At 43.4% G+C, this 20908-nt stretch overlaps 1 protein-coding gene across 1 annotated transcript in view; it reads right to left on the minus strand.

Annotated features, from left to right (window-relative positions):
* Positions 1-204: 204 nt before the first annotated feature.
* LOC132821667 (phospholipid scramblase 1-like) overlaps positions 205-20908 on the minus strand; it is a 31388-nt gene continuing 10684 nt past the window's right edge. Inside the window, exons 4-6 of the mRNA XM_060834376.1 lie at positions 20669-20830; positions 2435-2596; positions 205-312 (exon numbers count right to left, since the gene is read on the minus strand). Coding sequence (XP_060690359.1) covers positions 205-312; positions 2435-2596; positions 20669-20830 — 432 coding nt within the window. The remainder of the gene's footprint in view (positions 313-2434; positions 2597-20668; positions 20831-20908) is intronic.

A 20908-nucleotide genomic window follows, 5' to 3' on the forward strand; every position in this document is an offset into this window, starting at 1 on the left:
ATGTCACAATTCTGATTGATGTTCCCTTCCCTCACCTAATGCCTATACTTACCTGCTCTCAATAAAGATGACAAGAAACTGCTCAGAAACAGGGATTAGAAATCATTTCTGTTTCCATTTCCTAATCCTGGGATGTAAAGATTATATGGAGGTATTATCATTGATGACAATTAATGTTGTCGAGATGTTGAAACTGATTCTGGCTCAATAACCATAATTCTGTGGAAATTGCTTCCATTGTGTTTTCTTGCTTAACATTGGTGGGATGAGGAAATATTTTCCCAATCTGATCATCAGAGCCAGGCAGGTGACCTGAGTTTATCAGAGGAACATGTGGATAAGGAAGAAACACAGGCCATTGGCCCTTCCAACCTGCTCTACCATCCAAGAAGGTCATGGATGAACTGATTGTAACCTCAATTCTACATTTCTACATACTCACAAAGGTCTTTCATCCACCTTGGTCATTAAGGGCCCTGGCTTAAAAACAATTAAAGACTCTGCACCCATCACCTTTAGATCAAGGGAATTGCAAAGACTCTCAACCCTTAGGTCCCTTTTAAATCCTTTCCCCTCTCGTTTTAAACTTACATCCTCTAGTTTTGGACTGTCTTCCCTTGGGAGAAAGACCTTGGCTATTCACCTTACCCATGCTCCTTCTGATTTTATAAACCTCTCTAAGTCACCCCTCAGCTTACATTGCTCCAAGGAAAACAGCCCCAGCCTGTTCAGCCTCTCCTTCTACCTCAAATCCTCTAACCATGGCAACATCATTGTAAATCTTTTCTGAACCCTTTCAAATTTCACAACATCCTTCCTCTATAGCAAGGAGAACAGAATTAAATGCAATATTCCAAAAGTGGCTGAACCAATGTCCTGTACAGCCACAACATGACCTCCCAACTTCTCTACTCAATGCACTCACCAATAAAGGAGAGCATACCAAACACCTTCACCATCCTAATCCACTTGCAACTCCACTTTCAAGGAACTATGAACCTTGTATCACAAAGTGTATTTGTTTGGCAACACTCCCCAGGACCCTACCATTAGGCCTATAAGTCCCGCCCTGATTGTCTTACCAAAAATGCAACTGGGCTTAATAATCAGAGCACTCCTCCTGTTATGATTGAACTGAGAAATGGTCACCACTTGTGGTAAAGGGGCTGTTATGATGCAATGCTTTTCTCTCTAGCTCTGCAGTAGGACATGTTCTGACACCCTTACCTTGATAACATGTTATGATCGCTCTACCTGAATTGGTTTGTACAGTTTTGGATATCTTGTTACTTTGGTTAGACCCGCGGCATGTGAGTCTTATAGCTATCATATTATTCCAGCCATTTCCAGCACCATGTTATTTTAATATTTTTGTAATTATCTCTCTGTCTCATTTAATCAGCTACCTGACTTGCATGAAGTTCTGGGATTGACATATTAATGAATCGAAACCTGTAATCCATCTAAAAGATGAAAGACTTAACAGAAATCCAGGTTTGTTCAATTCATTGCATCAGGTGTACAACACTTTGTTCTTTCACTATAAATTCTGCCCCTGTGATCCAGCCCCACTAGCTACCTGACAAAGGAGCAACGCCCTGAACGCTTCTACCTCCAAATAAACCTGATGGACTATAACTTGGTGTTGTGTGATTTTTTAACTTTGTCCATCCCAGTCCAACGCCAGCATCTCCGCGTCATTTGATCAAAGTGTCAGTTATCTCCTCACTTGTTGACATTTTACTCGCACCCCCATCTGACATTTTGGAACACCTGCAGAGACTTACTATCCAATACTCCACTCACACTTTTGATCTCTCTGCCCTGGATCTCTCTGCCCTGATTCTCTCTGCCCTGGATCTCTCCTCCCTGGATCTCTCTGCCCTGGATCTCTCCGCCCTGGATCTCTCCGCCCTGGATCTCTCTGCCCTGGATCTCTCTGCCCTGGATCTCTCCTCCCTGGATGTCTCCGCCCTGGATGTCTCTGCCTATAAATTCTGTACCCTCTCTCACTTCACCTGATGAAGGGGCTATGCTCCAAAAGTTTGTGATTTCACATAAACCTGTTGGACTATAACCTGTTATCGTGTGACATCTGAGTTTTTCCAGCCCAGTGCAACACTGGCTCCTTCACATCTGTAACAGGAGTCATAGGTTCAAATTCTTCCTACTTCGAAGATCACAACTTTGGTTTAAACCACACCACCATTTGTGGTAAAACAATCCACACTCCAATGATTCCAAGAAAGATTTTCCCCTCTTTTTAACTCCAATCAATTCTCCAATGTATAAAATATATTACTTTGTATAAGTTTATTTAATTTTCTCTGTAAAGATATGCCTGAGTGACTCACCTTCCTTTGTAAGACAGACTGGTTCAGCGCCACTATTCACCAATCAGAGTTGGATGTTTCATAAAAATCTTTATACTTACAATTAAAACACATAGACCAATCAGGGCTGCTTTAATCCTAACATCCAGCACCATTGGAAAGTTGATTTCAAAGTTATCCTTATCTGTGAGAGCTTCAGTGAGAAAACCACTCCAATTCTTTGTTATACTTCCGACTTTTGTTGAAGCCTGAAAATCTTTAATCTGTAATAAAACCGTAAAAATAAGAACAATACAAGACCTTGATCGATGATATTCAATGAATTTTAACTTAGAGACATACAGCATGGAAATGGACCCAGTGGTCCAACCAGTCCATGCCAAACATAACCCCAAACTAAACTAGTCTCCCCTGCCTGCTCCTGGCCCATATCCCTCCAAACCTTTCCTCTGAATGTACCTGTCCTAATGCCTTTTAATTGTTGTAATTGTGCCCAAATCCAGCACTTTCTCTTTGTAAACCCACTCTCTGTGTAAAAAATGTGCCTCTCATATCTTTTTTAAATCTCTCTCCTCTCACCTTAAACATGTACCCCTGAGACAACTTGAAAAGGAAAGGACTTGCATTTCTGTAGCACCTATTACTGTTGCATACAGATGGAAGGATCAGAAAGGATGCATTTTGAGGAGTGAGTTAAGCACAATGATGTGGTGAGAGGTCCACTTAGGGTCTTGAATGTGTAAGACATACCAATTGCATTGGCCTCATTGTCTCCACAACAAAGTCTATGATTTCAATGCAGTGGTCATGATTTGGAGATGCCGGTGTTGGACTGGGATGTATAAAGTTAAAAATCACACAACACACCAGGTTATAGTCCAACAGGTTTAATTGGAAGCACACTAGCTTTCGGAGCGACGCTCCTTCATCGATCAGCTGATGAAGGAGCAGCGCTCTGATAGCTAGTGCTTCCAATTAAACCTGTTGACCTATAACCTGGTGAGTTGTGTAATTGTTAACTTTGTACTTGCGGTAGTTGTTTAGTTCAGTTGGCCAGCTGATTGTTCTGAAATGCCAATAGTGTAGGTTCAATTCCTGCACCAGCTGAAGTTGTTGTACAGAGTTCTCTTTCTCTCAGTCTCCCATATTACCTCAGGGTGAAGCACCATCAGCCATCTCTTTCCAAAGGGACTGTGGCTACGTAACTTTTAACTCATAAATATCAAGCAATAAATGACATCTTATTAAAGACAAGTGGCTCTTCTCGTTAAACGATCAAATAGATTTCCTCTGTCACAGTATTCTAAACTGACCCAATGGATCCTGACCTCTAAACAGGTTAATGGCAGCAAATCTACCTCAAAGTGAGTGATGGTAAAATGAGTTTATACAACATGATGGACAACACTTCCAATGGAATCCACCTCCACCTCTCTCCCGGGCAGCGCATTCCGATTCCTAACAACTCTCTGTGTGAAGAAATTTCTCCTCATCTCACTCCTAGCCCTTATGCTGACAATCTTGAAGTAGTGACCCCTCGTTACTGACACACCAACTGGTGGAAACAGAATATCCTTCTGTCAAAATTACTCATACGTTTGAACACCTCCATAAGATCACCTTTTAATCTTCTCTGCTCCAGGGAGAATGAGCCCAATCTCTCCAATCTTTCCTTGCACCTAAAATCCTTCATTCCTGATATTATTCCAGTAAATTCCCTTTGAACTCTCTCTGCAGCTTACTTTAGTAAGGTTCCCAGCAGTGAACGCGATCCTTCAGATGGGGTCTGATCAATGATTTGGAGAGATGTAGCATTATAAAAATTCAAAGTTATATCAAAATAATTCGTCAAAACTGCAGACAATGGGACTCGTTCGACTAAGTTGGTTAAAGAAATGGGTTAAAAATCACACAACACCAGGTTATAGTTTTAACTTTGTACACTCCAGTCCAACACCGGCACCTCCAAATCATAAAGCAATGGGAATCATTTATTGTGGTCCCATGTGGTTACTCCTATAGATAGACATTAATAAAAGCTAATAAAGAAATGGTGAATGAGGTGATCAAAGATTTTGCTTCACCATAAAGGATACAAAAAATAATCCAATAAAAGCTGTAAATGAGGAGGTGGAACTGAAAGGGGAATTACAATTGCAAGGGAAGTTAAAACAAATAAGTGGAGCTTGTGTTGATAGGTCCAAATGGACTTCATCTTAACAAACAAGTAATGGATGAGTTGGTGTTAATTTTCCAAAACTCGTTAGGTTCAGGAGAGGTTCCACTGAACTGGAAAGTAGTAAATATAACTCCTCCAGACAAGGAGGGTGTAAAACAGGCAACTTAACTTGACGTGGCAAAATGAATTATGAAGTGATTGTCGCTGCAAATGTCGAAAGGTAAATCTGGATGAGTCAGTGAGGTTTCAGGAAGGAAAACTTGTTGAGTTTTTTTGGAGAATAGCATGTGCTGTAGGTAATGAGATTTTTTTTGGTAATGGGCGACACAGTGGCTCAGTGGTTAGCACTGCTGCCTCACAGCGCCAGGGTCCCAGGGTCGATTCCAGCCTCGGGTGACTGCCTGTCTGGAGTTTGCACATTCTCCCCGTGTCTGTGTGGGTTTCCTCCGGGTGCTCCGGTTTCCTCCCACAGTCCAAAGATGTGCAGGTTAGGTGAATTGGCCATGCTAAATTGCCCACAGTGTTAGGTGCATTAGTCAGAGAGAAATGTGACTGGGTGGGTTACTCTTCAGAGGGTCGGTGTGGACTGGTTGGGCTGAAGAGCCTGTTTCCACACTGTAGGGAATCTAATGTAATTTAATAATGGGAAACCTGGAGATATGCTGTCCCTGAATGACCGGCAGAACTTGATCAGGTGCTACATCGAGATAACTGCAGTAAATTAGAGTTCATGTTGGGGGATGGGGGTGACAGCATATTAGCATGAGGTTGGCTGGTGGTACCATGGTAGTATTGTGCTGAACATAGCTACTCTCTCAGGTTTGATTCCCGGCCTTTTACAGATAGAAGATTGACTGGCAGGTGGAAAATAGACAGCATGCAGTAATGGGTCTTTGTTTGACGTTCAGGATATGATATGTGGAGACCACAGACATCTGTAAAGAGGCTTAAACCTTTTAGAATTTACGTCACTGACTCAGGTGCATAGCTCAAATCTCAGATTCCCCCAAGATAGATTAGATTCCCTACAGTATGGAAACAGGCCCTTTGGCCCAACAAGTCCAAACAAACCCTCCAAAGAGTAACCCACCCAGACCCATTCCCATCCCCTATATTTACCCCTGACATGATGGGCAATTTAGCATGGCCAATTCACCTGATCTGCACATCTTTGGATTGTGGGAGGAAACCCAGGCAAACATGAGGAGAATATGCAAACTCCACACAGACAGTCACCCACGGCTGGGATCAAACCGGGGTCCCTGCACTCTGAGGCAGCAGTGCTAAACACTGAGCCAATAGGTAGGGGAGTGTACCGTGACGATGACATAAGGATGTTGCAGACAGATATAATGGGATTGAGTGAATGTGCCGAAATCTGGCAGGGGGATTGTGATATGTGTAAATGTAAAGTTGTTCACTTGCCAGGATGCATGACCAATCAAGTATCACATAAATGGTGAGCAGCTGTGGACATTACCACTTGGAAAAGATGCTTCATCTTTTGGGCCAGTCTGGAACCAGAGTGGGGTTGCAGGGTGGTAGGGATGTGGGGGTGGGGGTGGTGGAGGGGGAGGGGTGCTGTTTCAAACTTTGGCATCAACCATTTCAGGGTCGAGCTGAGGGGCTGAATTTTACCATATTTTGGCAGCATGTTATTTTCATTATTGTCCATGAGCCACAAAGAATTTTCGCACACTGTTGTCACAAACCTGCTTCATTAACTATCTCCCGCACCTATCCTGATGCCAGTTCCATTCCTCCACTCACTGTTGCTGTGAGTACTTGCCACTGATCGGATCTAGGATCTCTGAACACTTCTATCATCTTTAGAAGTCTGCTGTGGATCCTGTCAGGCACTATCAGCCCAAAGCTGCCCTGCACAAGTTGTGATATCTGCCCTGGAGATGACAGAGAAGGGGAGAGATTGGTGCCCAGTGGGGACCAGAAGATCCTGATGGATGGGGTTGTGCAGAGGGGGGGAAGTGCTCTTTTCCAGAGCCTGAAGAGAAAGTCACTAGGCACTGGTCAACCTGGTCCAGGCTCATCGGCTGGGTCAGTGGTGTCTCGGCCGGCTGGAAGAATGCTCACCAGCGTATGACAGAGGTCAGTGACCTTCTCTGCTCTGCCAAGCTAAGTGCTACCATCCTCTCTCCGCTACCTCACACTCACTCTCTCAATGCTGCGGTACTGACTCTCCCCCTCACTATGGCTCATACCCACAATTCCCACGATTGGATGCAACATCATCCCTCACTCACTCTTCGCCCCCAATCCACCCATAGCCCAAACCCTGCATGCCCTCAGCACAAACCAACTCATTCAGTTCTTAACCCCCACCCCTCCATCCCCACTGGCACCAGCACTAACAGGTGTGAGCAGAAAGAGCTAAGATGGGTACCGGGCTGCCTGATAATCAGCCCTCAAATCCTATGAGGAGTGGATACTGACCCTGACTGTCCCGAGTGTCTGACTGGCTGTGTCCCAAGTTCCACACTGAGAGAGCAAAATGCAAAATAAAAATCAAGGCAAGGCAGGAGTAATGTCAGCATCTGGGAAGGTGTTAAGTGTACCAGTGCTAAGAGGCAAGTGAGCAGCCCTGAAATACAGTCTGCACCAGGCTGTAGGATTATTAGGGATATGCAGGAACGCAGAATTGAGGCAGAGATCAGATCAGGGGAGAAAGTGAGGTCTGCAGATGCTGGAGATCAGAGCTGAAAATGTATTGCTGGAAAAGCGCAGCAGGTCAGGCAGCATCCAAGGAGCAGGAGAATCGACGTTTCGGGCAATGTTGATTCTCCTGCTCCTTGGATGCCGCCTGACCTGCTGCTCTTTTCCAGCAATACATTTTCAGCAGAGATCAGATCAGCCAAGTTCTTAATGAATGGTGGAGTAGACTCAAAGGGCTGACTGATCTACTCATGTTCCTTGTTTATATGAGCTGTGTAAGTATCCCTGTTAGCCAAAGGGCCTTGCAGGGGCATTACAATGAAAAATATTGGTGCACTTCAAAATGCAGCATTAAAATGCCGGGGTGTACTGTAAGAACGAGGCATGATGGTGTGGAGTGACTGTCACAGATCCGCTGACATGGAGTGCTTGTAGCTGCTTTGGAAACTATTATTTTTCTTCAGAATTGTTTTCTCCATGATACCCAATCTGTATCAGATTTATTCCCTGGAGTGCTTGTGGCTGCTGCTTATGGAGTGTGCTCTGCTATGTTAGTGCCTTCTGTCCAAGGTGGAGTAAATGGTAAGTTAGAGCCACTATGTGCTCATTCTGACTTCCATGTCGGGAATTCTCAGTGTCTAGTTTCTCTGTGATGTATTGTAGAAAGGGAACCTGCATAGCAATGAGTTGAGGTTAGGTAATAGTGAGGGTATAGATGAACAAGAATCCCCATTAACAGGTCTCCTGCCACTTACTAGAAAGAATACTCTCTTGACTCAGTTGGAAAATGCGACTTGTTCTTTCCATCAGGAAAGGCCTTGTTCGACTTCTCATGGGAGTCTCCCAAATTTAGCAAACTACACGCATCATTCAGGCCCTCGGAGAAATCTGCCTGAGGAGGTTGTACAACTTTGGAACTCTCTGCCTCAGAAGGTCAGGTAATTAAAATATTCCTAAAACTGAGCTGGATAGATACTTGTTAGACATGGGCATAAAAGGATCCCAACATAAATGGAGTTAGCCATGATATTATTGAATAGCAGAGCAAGCTTGAGGGGCTGAATGGTTCACTTCTGCTTCTATTTCATATGTTCTTATGCTTTCTCACAGAATCTGAGAAAGCACTAGACCTCCCTTTTATTCGCACAGGCGAGATGAACTCATTTTTCTGGTAGAATGCAAGTATCCTCCATTTTGACTGGAGAAATCTGTAGAAACATTTCTTTGCAACAATACACAACACCAGAGTTTCTTTGTTGTAAAATAAATAGCCTTTAAAGTAAGAAAATACGTAATTACTGTGAGACATGGCTTCAGAAATAAATATTGTCAACTTTTAATTGTAGATATTTCCTAAATAAAGAACAGAATAGATTGGGTATCTTGGAAAAAGCAATTCTTAAGAAGGAATAGCTCCCAATGTCAGATACAAAATCTGATGCTGAACAACTGGATGTATCTCTTTACACAATTGGAAGTATAATTGATGACATTATAGCTCAGCCTGGTGTAAAAGCAACGGATAATTTTGAAAAAGTTTGAAAATCTTTGGAAATTACTCCAACCTTAAAATTAATCCAATTCTTGAAACAGCAATATTTGACAGAACAGTTCATTATTCAGGAAATCCATATTGAGACCACCAAATTCATGGAAAAACATGATCACTACGATTTAAAGTTAGAGATCATGAAGGACAGAATTGTTTTTGATTTGCTGACGATTAGGGGCGGCACGGTGGCACAGTGGTTAGGGGCGGCACGGTGGCACAGTGGTTAGCACTGCTGCCTCACAGCGCCAGGGACCTGGGTTCGATTCCCTCCTCAGGCGACTGACTGTGTGGAGTTTGCACGTTCTCCCCGTGTCTGCGTGGGTTTCCTCCGGGTGCTCCGGTTTCCTCCCACAGTCCAAAGATGTGTGGGTCAGGTGAATTGGCCGTGCTAAATTGCCCGTAGTGTTAGGTAAGGGGTATATGTATGGGTGGGTTGCGCTTCGGCGGGTCGGTGTGGACTTGTTGGGCCGAAGGGCCTGTTTCCACACTGTAAGTAATCTAAAAAAAGTCTTTGTTAGATTTATTGCACTCAAAAGAACAATTCACTCTGGAGAAAAGTGAGTGAAGCTAAAGTTCAGACAGAATGCAGATCAGTCCTTACAGGAGCTGGAGTTTAAGAAATAATCAAAATCCATTTAGTTTTTAAGATTATATAAACCCTGAAGATACACAAGAGAAACCAATGCAGTAAGTAAGAAAGACACCAGATACCAGCAATCATTGTTTGCCTTGTTAGTTATCACTGTGGAACCCTTTCAAACATAGATAGTACTTAAACAAATTGCTTGTTTCTTAAAGAGTAGACCAATTTCAGAAAACGTGCTGAAGTAGGACACAGCCCCACAGCAGCAAGTGTTAAACATCTCTAGAGACAAAGAAGTTAATGAGGTAGAACAGGTGAAGGTATTCCAAGGGCAAATAGGTGATCCAATCTAACCTCTCACAAAAAAGATGGTGATGTGAATGCTAATCTTGACACAGGGGTGAATGTCACTATATTATCAGATAGCGTACATGCTTGGAGAAACTCAGTGTTCAATTGACAACAGTGCCACGATACAGTTCAGGGGATATAGCTTTAAAACGGTAAATATAGTGCAAACAAAAAGACTGTCAGTGTGAAACATTGACATGCTTCAAAATCGAGAATCGTGAGTCTGGAGCAGGAACATGTGCCTTGCCCTTAATCTTTTCTGATGAGTGAAGAAGTTAAACAGCACAAGATAAAGAGTTCTTTTACACAGCATTAAAGAAGCTCAACACTGAATACAGCATCATATTTTTCAACAAGGAGTTCAATATGGGCTAAAGAGATCATAGGGCTCCGGGGAGAAAGTGGAAAGCAGGAGACAGAGTCGGACGGTCAGCATTGATCAGATTGAATGGCAGAGTAGGCTTGAAGGGCCGAATGGTGAACTGAAAGCTTGTGATTTGAAATAAACCTATTGGAATTTAACTTTTTGCCATGTGACCTTTGATTTTGTCTCCTCCAGTCATAGAGTAATAGAATCATCCTCTGGCATCTCCATGTCATCTCGACAAGCAGGAAGATTTTGCAGGATTTAATGGAACAAATTGCAAAACAACTTGTAGAGAAGACCAGTGCGGGCTTCACATCCCTTGTAATCAAACCAATTGAGTGATGCTTGGACATCCAACTTAATTTTATATTGACCTCAAAACACTTGTGATGACAGATAAATATCCTACGTCCATGATGACAAGAGTGCAGCTAAATTAGCCAAAAATACAGCTTTCATAAAATGTAATGCAGCGGCATCCTCTTTTGTTTCAGTTCGTTTGTGGATGTGGACATTGCTGGCTGGGTCAGCACTTATTGCCCTATGTCCCGAGTTGCTCCTTGAGATGGTGGTGTTGAGCTGCCTTGAACCACTGCAATCCTCCTGCCATAGGTTGACCCACAATGCCCTCAGGGAGGCAATTACAGGAACATGACATTGTCCTCGTGTCATAGAGTCATACAGCCCGGAAACAGACCCTTTGGTCCAACCAGTCCATGCCAAATGTAATCTCAAACTAAACTAGTCCCACCTGCTTGCGCTTGGCAAAATAAAAGTATAACAGTTTTAACCAGAAAATACAGTTGATTGTATTCTGCTTAGTTTGTGCAGTGTGATTTATAGGAACAGCTTAGGATTCTCTTCTACCAGATAGTGTCATAAACTCCTACAGCATAGAGACAAGTCCTTTGACCCAAATGGACCAGTTTGGGTCAAAGGGCTTGTCTCCATGCTGACCAAAATGTCCACCCACACTAACCCCATTTCCCTGCACTTGGCCCATATCCTTCTAAACCTTTCCTATCCATGTATTTGTCCAAATGCCTTTTAAATGTTATTAATGTACCCACACCAGCCACTTCAACTGGCAGCTCATTCCATAGGCTAACCACCCTCTGTGTCAAAAAGTTGCCCCTCCAGTTCTCTTTTATTCTTTCCCCTCTAACCTTAAACTGATGCCCTTGATTCCCCAACCCTGGGAAAAAGACTGAGTGCATTCACACTATCCATGCCTCTCATGATCTTATACACTTCTATAAGATCCCCCCTCAGCCTCATATGCTGTAATGAAAAAGTCCTAGCTTGTCCAACCTCTCCCTATAACTCAGACCCTTGAATCCTGGCAACATCCTTGTAAATTTCTTCTGCACTCTTAATAGCATCCCTCCTGTAGCAAGGTGACCAAAACTGAACACAATACTCCAAATGTGGCCTCACCAAGTCCAGCAGAACTGCAACGTAACTTCCCAACTTCTATACTCAATGTCCTGACTGATGAAGGCCAGTGTGTTAAAAGCCTTCTTCACTGCCCTGTCTACCTGGGACTCCATTTTCAGAGAACCATCCACCTGAACTCCAAGGTCCCTCTGTTCTACTACACTCCATATGATCCTACCATTCACCATAAAACTCCTGCCTTGATTTGACTTCCCAAATTGCAAGACCTCGCACTTATCTACATTAAACTCCATTTGCCATTTCTCAGCCCACTTCCCCAGATGATCAAGGTCCTGCTGCAATTTCTGATAACCTTCCTCACTGTCCATGATACCACCTATTTCAGTGTCATCTGCTCTCATCCAAATCCAAATCATTGATGTAGAAATGAAATCAATTAATCACCTCGGAGTTCAAAACTTATATTGCATAAAAATTATATCAACTTAACATGAAAACTGATAAGCCAGTAACGGACAGAGATCTGGCCAGGTTAGTTAATCTTCTCACATAAGATCTTGTACTGAAGGATCAAAACTAAAATGCTGGAGATCATAGCAGGTCGGGCAGCATCAATGGCGAGAGAGCAAGCTAACATTTCAGCTTAGGTGAAGAGTCATCTAGACGTGAAACATAATCTTGTATTGAACTCTATCCCCATGGTTTAATACTGTCCTAATGAGACCACTTAGACTTTGAGCAGGATTATGTGCCTTGGTGAAGGGCTTTTGCCCGACACATTGATTTTCCTGCTCCTCGAATGCTACCTGATCTGCTGTGCTTTTCCAGCACCACTCGAATCTTGACTCTAATCTTCAGCATCTGCAGTCCTCACTTCTGCCACCTGTGTCTTGCCCCTAACTTTCTCTTGCTCAGTTCGCTTTCTTCTCTCAAAAATTCAATTTTTTTCCCTTCCAGCTGCAGAATTTGTGGGTTTAAGAGTTTGATTCAATTAAATAATCATATTCAGTGCAAAATGTTTTCATCCTAAAACAAGTCATCGATAATTCAATGTTACTCACAGCACAACTTCACTGTGATGTGAGATCTTACATGATTAAAATGGGAAATACAAACTGATTTCATTTCAACAGAATATTCTTGAATATAGAATGTTTGAGAGTTCTCTGAAGATATTCAAGCTGAGACAAGAATAACATGATTTGACTGTGGGCTTGTAACACAACCCAGGCACGTTGAAGGTCTCAGAGGTTGAGAGAAATAAATAAGACCGACTTTCAAAGAAATGAAACCAGACGGATCCAACACACCACGCTTCTACAGATGACACAAAATTCATAAACCAGCAGCCCCCCTCAGACCCATAGTCTCGCTACCCACACCAACTTACAGATTGGGCAAGGAGCTACACCAAACACTTAGTAGAAGACTCATGTCACTTCATTCACTACACCCAAAATTCCCGAAGACCAAAGACACTAAGATAGAAGAGGAAGAAATAATAGTCTCCTTTGACGTAGCAGCCCTGTTCACATCCGTCAACATCATCCTGGCCAAGGAAACACTGACTACACTATTAGAAGAACCAAAGACACATACACCAAACACCACCAACTTCATCAGCCATGAAACACCCATAGGATCTCCGTTATCAGGGTTCTTAGCAGAGGCAGTAATGCAGAGACTCGAACAAACAGCTCTGTCAACTATCCAACCCAAACTTTGGGTCCACTACGTGGATGACACCTTTGTCATCACTAAATGAAACAAGTTAGAGGAAATCTTCAAGACCATCAATAATACCCTTACTGGCATAAAACTCACTAAAAAGGAGGGAAACAACAACAAACTGCCATTCCTAGATGTCGCAGTAGAGTGAACAGCCAATGGACAACTGCAGGAAAGCAACACATACGGAACAAATATTGAACTACAGAAACAATCATCCCAACATCCACAAACAAAGCCACATTAGAACATTATGTCAATGAGCTACTACCCACTGCAGCACAGAGGAATTACAAAGAGCAAAGGAAAATCACCAATACAGTGTATTCAAAAAGAATGGGTACCCAATGAACGCAGTCCGTCGATTTCTCAGCAACAAACCCAAACAAGCAGACAAAACACGTCCAGAAACCCTAGCCTCTTTCCCCCTATATTAAGGCATCTCAGAAATGACTGCTGCACTACTCAGGCCTCCCGGGTATAAGCTCTTCATCAGGAATGAGGCATGTGGGTCGGGCTGAGAGATAAATGGGAGGGGTGGTGGGGTTAGGGGGAGATAACTGGAAAAGCGATAGGTGGATGAAGGTGAGGGAGAAGGTGATACGTCAGAGAGGGCAGTGATGGACGGGTCCAGGGGTGGTGCTGAGTTGGAGGCTTGGGACTGGGATAGTTTGGGGGGGGGTGCCGGGTGAAGAGGAATAAGAAAGCTGTTGAAATCTACATTTATCCCGTATGGTTGCAGGAGCCCAAGACGAAATATGAGGTGTACCTCCTCCAGGTGTCAGTTTGGTGGTGGAGGTGACCTGCATGTCCTTGATGGAGTGGGAGGGGGAGTTGAAGTGTTCAGCCACAGGGCAGTGGGGTTAGTGGGTGCGGGTGTCCCTGAGATGTTCTCTGAAACGATCCACAAGAAGGCGATGTAGAGGAGACCACTCCGGGTTCAACGGACACAGTAGGTGACATTGAGAGAGGTACAGGTGAATTTCTGACAGATATGGAAGGACCCCTTGGGGTCTTGGACAGAGGTGAGGGGAGTGGTGTCAGTGCAGGTTTTGCACTTCCTACGGTGGCAGGGAAAGGTGCCAGGAGTGGGCTGTTGAAGGGTGTGGACCTGATGAAGGAGTTGTGGTGCGAATGGTCTTTTCGGAAGGGGGAGGAAAATATATCTCAGTGGTGGGATCTGTTTGTAGATGGAGGGAATGGCAGAGGATGACGACCCACAAACCTCATTCCTAAAGAAGGGCTTATGCCCGAAATGTCGATTCTCCTGCTCCTCGGATGCTGCCTGACCGGCTGTGCTTTTCCAGCACCACCCTCTCGACTCTGATCTCCAGCAGCTGCAGTCCTCACTTTCTCCTACTCAGACCCTTGGCGTCATGGTAGCCCACAAACCCGCCAACACACTAAAACAGCTATTAGTGAACTTCAAAGATATATACAGGCAACAGACAAAATTAATGTCATTTTCAAAATACCTTGCAAGAACTGAAACCAACATTACATTGGACAAACAGGCAGAAAACTAGCCAGCAGGATACATGAACATCAACAAGCCACAAAAAGACATGACCCTCTCTCACTAGTATCTTTACATACAGATGAGGAAGGACACTACTTTGACAGGGACATCACATCCATCCTAGGACAAGCCAGAGAGATGCGCGAGAATTCCTCGAAGCATGAGACTCCAACTGGAACTCTATCAACAAACACATTGACTTGCATCCCATTTACCACCCACCCCCGCCCCGAGAAAAAGAACAGGAAATGACATCACCAACCCAAGGAAACCTAATCACATAAATAAAAAGCAGGCCATACCACCAGTGATTCACCAGAGGCTCACTGATGATGTGATGAAATGCCTGAAAATGAACCTTCCAGCTCAGTGAGCAAACCTACATCCAGAACCTCAACCTGAGCTACAAATCTTCTCAAAACTCGCTAACGTTCCACTTGCTTGGACATTGAATCTGTTTAGACTTGACACCATTTTCTTTGACCGAATGATACCCTCTTTCAAAAAGAACACTGTCGGAACAAAACGGGCAATCATGATTCTTGTTCAAACACAGAATAGGACCTTACTCAAGAAGTGCAAAAACCACCAATAAATAATATCCAGCTGCATGACAATTTTCTATTTTACACAGTTGCAGCTTGATCAGATTTCTGTATCAAAAATTCATAAATATAAACTTTGGCCATTGTTGTGGTTCTGTTCGCCGAGCTGGGCGTTTTTGTTGCAAACGTTTCATCCCCTGTCTAGGTGACATCCTCAGTGCTTGGGAGCCTCCTGTGAAGCGCTTCTGTGCTGATTCCTCCGGCATTTATAGTGGTTTGAATCTGCCGCTTCCGGTTGTCAGTAGCTGTCCGCTGCAGTGGCCGGTATATAGGGTCTAGGTCGATGTGTCTGTTGATAGAATTTGTGGATGAGTGCCATGCCTCTAGGAAATCCCTGGCTGTTCTCTGTTTGGCCTGCCCTATAATAGTGGTGTTGTCGCAATCGAATTCATGTTGTTTGTCATCTGAGTGTATGGCTACTAGGGATAGCTGGTCGTGTTGTTTCGTGGCTAGTTGGTGTTCATGGATGCGGGTTGTGAGCCGTCTTCCTGTTTGTCCTATGTAGTGTTTTGTGCAGTCCTTGCATGGGATTTTGTACACTACATGAGCTACAAATCTTCTCACAAACTATAAACTTTGGCCGTACTTGCTGATAGTCTGCTTGTGCTTTATCTATAGTAGCTGAAAATGTTTTGCTGGTTAAAGCACAGCAGGTTAGGCAGCATCCAAGGAACAGGAAATTCGACGTTTCGGGCATAAGCCCTTCATCAGGAACCCTTTATCTATAGTATCTTTACCGTTTATCTATAGTAGCTAAAAAAGAATGGAATTTCATTGTCAATATCTTGTATTCAGTAACATTGTCTTCATGTAATCCTGTCGTACTGCTGTCATAGCATTGATGATGGTCAATACAAGGTGTCCTTCCTTGGTTTTCTCTTGCACTTTTTCTAGTCATTTGGCATCCATCAAAAGCTGAACACAATTCCTGATCACATTTACACACCATTTGGGATGTTTTGGTTCAATGCACAGCCCATCAGAATTTCCTCCCCCCTCCCAGAGATTTTGCACCAGATTACTTCAACATTTCTACAAAGTCTTCAACGCATACCGCACCTCACGGATATTATGGGAAATAGTCAAGTAACATGGTCAGAGGATGTAGGCAATTTAAAGCATCTACAAACCAAACATCTCACCCTCAATGACAAAAACACGCTTCCAAGAAATTGGTTCACTTCTTGGGATACACTGTCAACGGTCTTTCACTCAGAGGCCCAACAATGTCCATAGAGAGTATGTTCTGGGAATATAACTCCCCAAACTGCCTGAATGTCTAAAATCATCAAATCATAGAATCCCTATGATGTGGAAGCAAGCCATTGGACCCATTGAGTCCACACTGACCTTCTGAAGAGCATCCCACCCAGGCCCACTCTCCTACCCTATCCTTGTAACCCTACATTTCTCATGGCTAATCCACCTCACCTGCATATCTCGGGACACTATGAGCAATTGAGCATGGCCAATCCAGCTAACCTACACATCTTTGTATTGTGGGAGGAAATCGGAGCACCCAGAGGAAACACATGCAGACACTTGGAGAATGTGCAAACTTCACACAGTGTCAGGGGGCTAGGAAGAGATGGGATAATGGTAGAAGTAATTATAAACACAAAAATATACAAATTCATAATAGGGATTTAAAAAAAATTGGGATGAGATATGTGTAAGGGTCTGAAAGGGTTAATGTTGAGAAGTGCCTTAAGTACACTCCACTTGTGTCACCTGGACTTGGTGAAAGATCAGCTTAAGACCTTGAAGAAGAAATGGTAAACATTTGCGTTGTCCTCACAGTCTCTGTAACAGTGCCTTTCATATCTCTGTCACTTGTACATAGCTGCAATCATCTAATAAACTGCATCTTGTTTAAGACAACAGTGCCTTCTCATTAGCCTAGGAGAAAGTGAGGACTGCAGATGCTGGAGAGCAGAGTCGGGAGTGTGGTGCTGGAAAAGCACAGCAGGTCAGGCAGCATCCGAGGAGAAGGAGAATCGATGTTTCAGGCAAAAGCCCTTCATCAGGAATTCCTGATGAAAGGCTTATGCCCGAAATGTTGATTTTCTTCTCACTTGCCTACCAAGAAATTTTCGCCCACCACACTAGACTAAGCAAGCCATGTACATCCCTACCCTGTGAGAAAATAGTGGCAACACATCCACCTTAGAGACCACGGTAGGACAGAGAGCTCATACAATGTGATGTGCAGTGGTACAGATCGCACATAAAACATATATGTCTTCAGAATATCACAAAATGCTTCACACAAAGTAGTCATGAAATATAACTAACATTAATATTAAATAAATTTGAGGCAGTTACAAAAATCCAGATAAATGCCCAGTTTGTCTGTCTCAGGGAAGCCATGATGTGGAGTGCTGGTGTTGGTCTGGGGTGGACCTGATGAAGGAGCAATGCTCTGAAAGCTTGAGATTTCAAATAAACCTGTTGGACCATAACCTGGTGTTGTGTGACTTCTGACCTTGTCTCAGGGAAGTTAAGGAAGTAACATTGTACCTGTGAATTAGAACACTTCAAACTGTCCTACTGAAACTGTATAATCTCCATGGGAATTATAGATGGTGGATTGGATTACTGCTCTAGTAGAAGTTGCCAGAATTTACTGTTTCTGTCCACCCTGTTGAATATTGAACTGTTTACGAGTTTAGTTACACTCTTTTTGTTAGTGTCAGTCAATGTATTTCTCCCTGTACCGCCATACTCAGATTATGTTCATTCATCACCAATTTGAACAGATCCATTTGGTTCACGATCTGACACCACAGAAAGCACTTATGCATCTGCTGCAATTAACTTGCTACTTGCTGGAGGTCACAGGTTTGGAAGGTGCTATCGAAGGTGCTTTTTGAGCTGTTCAGGGTATTTTGTAGATAGGACACACTGCTGCAACTGTGAACCAGGAGGGAAAAGAGTGAATGTTCACTACGGTCGACGGAGTGCCAATTTAAACAAGCTGCTTTGTTCTGGATGCTGTCAAGATTCTTGAGTGTTGTTGGAGCTGCAGGAAAATAGGGAGTATTCCATCGCAGACTCGAGTAGGCAAGCATTTAGGAGACAGGAGTTAGTTATTTGCTACACATTTCTGAGCCCCTGACATGCTTTTGCAGTCACAGTATTTATATGGCATTTTCAGTTAGCTTCTGGCTAATGATAAACCTGAGGATATTGATAGTGGGGGATTCATTGATGGAACTACTATTGAATGTAAAGAGACGGTGGTTTGTTGCTGTCATTTTGGAAATGGCACTTATGTGTCATGAATGTTACATACCACTTATCAGCCTATTTTGGATGCTATCCAGGTATTGCTGCATGTGGACAGTGTCTGAGGAGTCACTGAACAATGTGCAAACATTGATAAATATTCCTATCTCTGACTTTATGATGGAGGGAGGATCATTGATAAAAAAGTTGGCCTAGCACACTGCTCAGAGGAACTCCGATAGTGATATCCTATTCTCAGTCAAATGCTGCCTTGAGATCAAGGACAGTCATCCTCATCTGAACTTTGGAGTTCTGTTCTTTTGTCCATATCTGCCAGATTAGATTAGAATAAATTCCCTACAGCGTGGAACAGGCCCTTCAACCTAACACGTACACACCAACCCTCTGAAGAGTAACCCACCCAGACCCATTTCCCTCTGATTAATGCGCCAAACAAGATGGCCAATTTAGCATAGCCAATCCACCTGACCCGCACATCTTTGGACTGTGGGAGGAAACTGGAGCACCCGGAGGAAACCGACGCAGACACGGGGAGAATGCACAAACTCCACATAGACAGTCACCTGAGGCTTGAATTAAACGCGGGTGCCTGGTGCTATGAGGCAGCAGTGCTAATCACTGAGACACTGTGCCACCCTATAATGAGATTAGGAGTTGAGTTGCTTTAGTGGAGCTCAACTGAGTACCAGTGAGCAGGTTATTCTCTTTGCAGGTTATGCTTGATACACCCTCTCAACACTTGGCTCATAATTGAAAGTTCCTGATTTCGTTCCTGATGAAAGACTCTGGCCCAGAACATAGATTTCCCTGCTCCTTAAATGCTGCCTGACTTGCTGTGCTTTTCCAGCAAGTTGCCAGGTGAGGCTGTAATCAGCTGCGTTAATTGTTTTTTTTGTGGATAGAACATACCACGAAAATTTTCCATATCATTGGGTAGATTCCAGTACTCTCGCTGAACTGGAGCAGCTTAGCTCAGAGCCAAACTATTTCTGGAGAATACAGCTTCAGGAATAATGCCAGAATGTTGTCAGGACCCCTTGCCTTTGTAGTATCTTTGTATTTAAAGGTAAAGGATGTATGATCTATTTTACATAAGCTCGTCTTTACCCGAATTGCCTGGTGAAACTGAACAGACTGAAACTGGTGGGAAGCTGTGGCAGGACTTAAGTAAGTCCTAGCCATTATTATTTGGCCATTTATTTAATTTCTCTTTGTGGGATCTTGCTATACATGAATAACTGCTGCATGTCTCTCCTCTACAATGCTGAGTACATTTCTTTCATGGTTTTAAAGTGCTTTAGGGCATCCTGAACCTATGAACGACACTGTAAAAATCCCAATGCTCTTGACCATTCAGTGTTTGTGAAGCTGACTTCTTATCCACCAAGAGTTATTGGAATATATTTAAAAGTTGAGATCTCTCTTTGATGTTCAATAGACAGCCAACACCTAATAACTAACGTGTTGGATCACTGCTGACATCCAACAAGAGAAGGCTATCATCTGAAGGAATGAAAAATAATTCAGACAATGTATCCTGTGGTCTTTCGTAAAAATGCAGAAAACAGTAACAAGAAGAGGCTATTTCGCCCTTTGAGCCTGCCCCACTATTTAATATGATCATGGCTGATCATCCAACTCAGTCCCCTACTCCTTCTTTCCCTCCCATACTCTGTGATAGCTTGAGTCCTAGGATTTGTCTCAAACTCCTTCCTGAAAACATTCAATACTTTGGCCTCTCTGTAGCAGAGAATTCCACTTCTTCATCGTATTACAGAGTCATACAGCATGGAAACAGACCCTTCACCCACCTCATCCATGCTGACCATGTTCCCAAACTAAGCTCATCCCACTCCCTGCACTTGGCCTTCCAAACATTTCTTATTATTCATGAACTAATCCAAATGCCACTTAAATGTTCTAACTGTACCACCACTTCCTCTGATTGTTTTTTGTGTGAAATGAACTCTCTCTGTGTAAAAAAAGCCTTCTCCTCTCACCTTACAAATATACCCCTTAGACTTGAAATTCCTCACCCTTGGGAAAAGACACCCGCCAGTCAGCATATCTATACCTCTCTGCACCAGTTGGACTAATACAAACAATCCCTTCTGACATCTCCAAAAGAGCTTACCTTGAACTTAATTGGATGGCCGCAACTAGAAAGACAACACGGGCCGAAGATCTTCAAAACAGGAACGGTGTTTTTATCTTGAATGACAAACTTGGGTAAGCATGGGTGCCATTTCTGGACCACGTAGCTAATCGGTTCCCCTGGAGGGGCTTGTACTTCCAACTGTGGATGAAAGATCAGCGCACAGAAAGAGAAACAGAATGATGCAAAGTGTGGGATATTAGAATCCCATTTAATATT

Source organism: Hemiscyllium ocellatum, chromosome 13 (assembly GCF_020745735.1).
Source record: "Hemiscyllium ocellatum isolate sHemOce1 chromosome 13, sHemOce1.pat.X.cur, whole genome shotgun sequence".
In the NCBI taxonomy this organism is placed as follows: Eukaryota; Metazoa; Chordata; class Chondrichthyes; order Orectolobiformes; family Hemiscylliidae; genus Hemiscyllium; species Hemiscyllium ocellatum.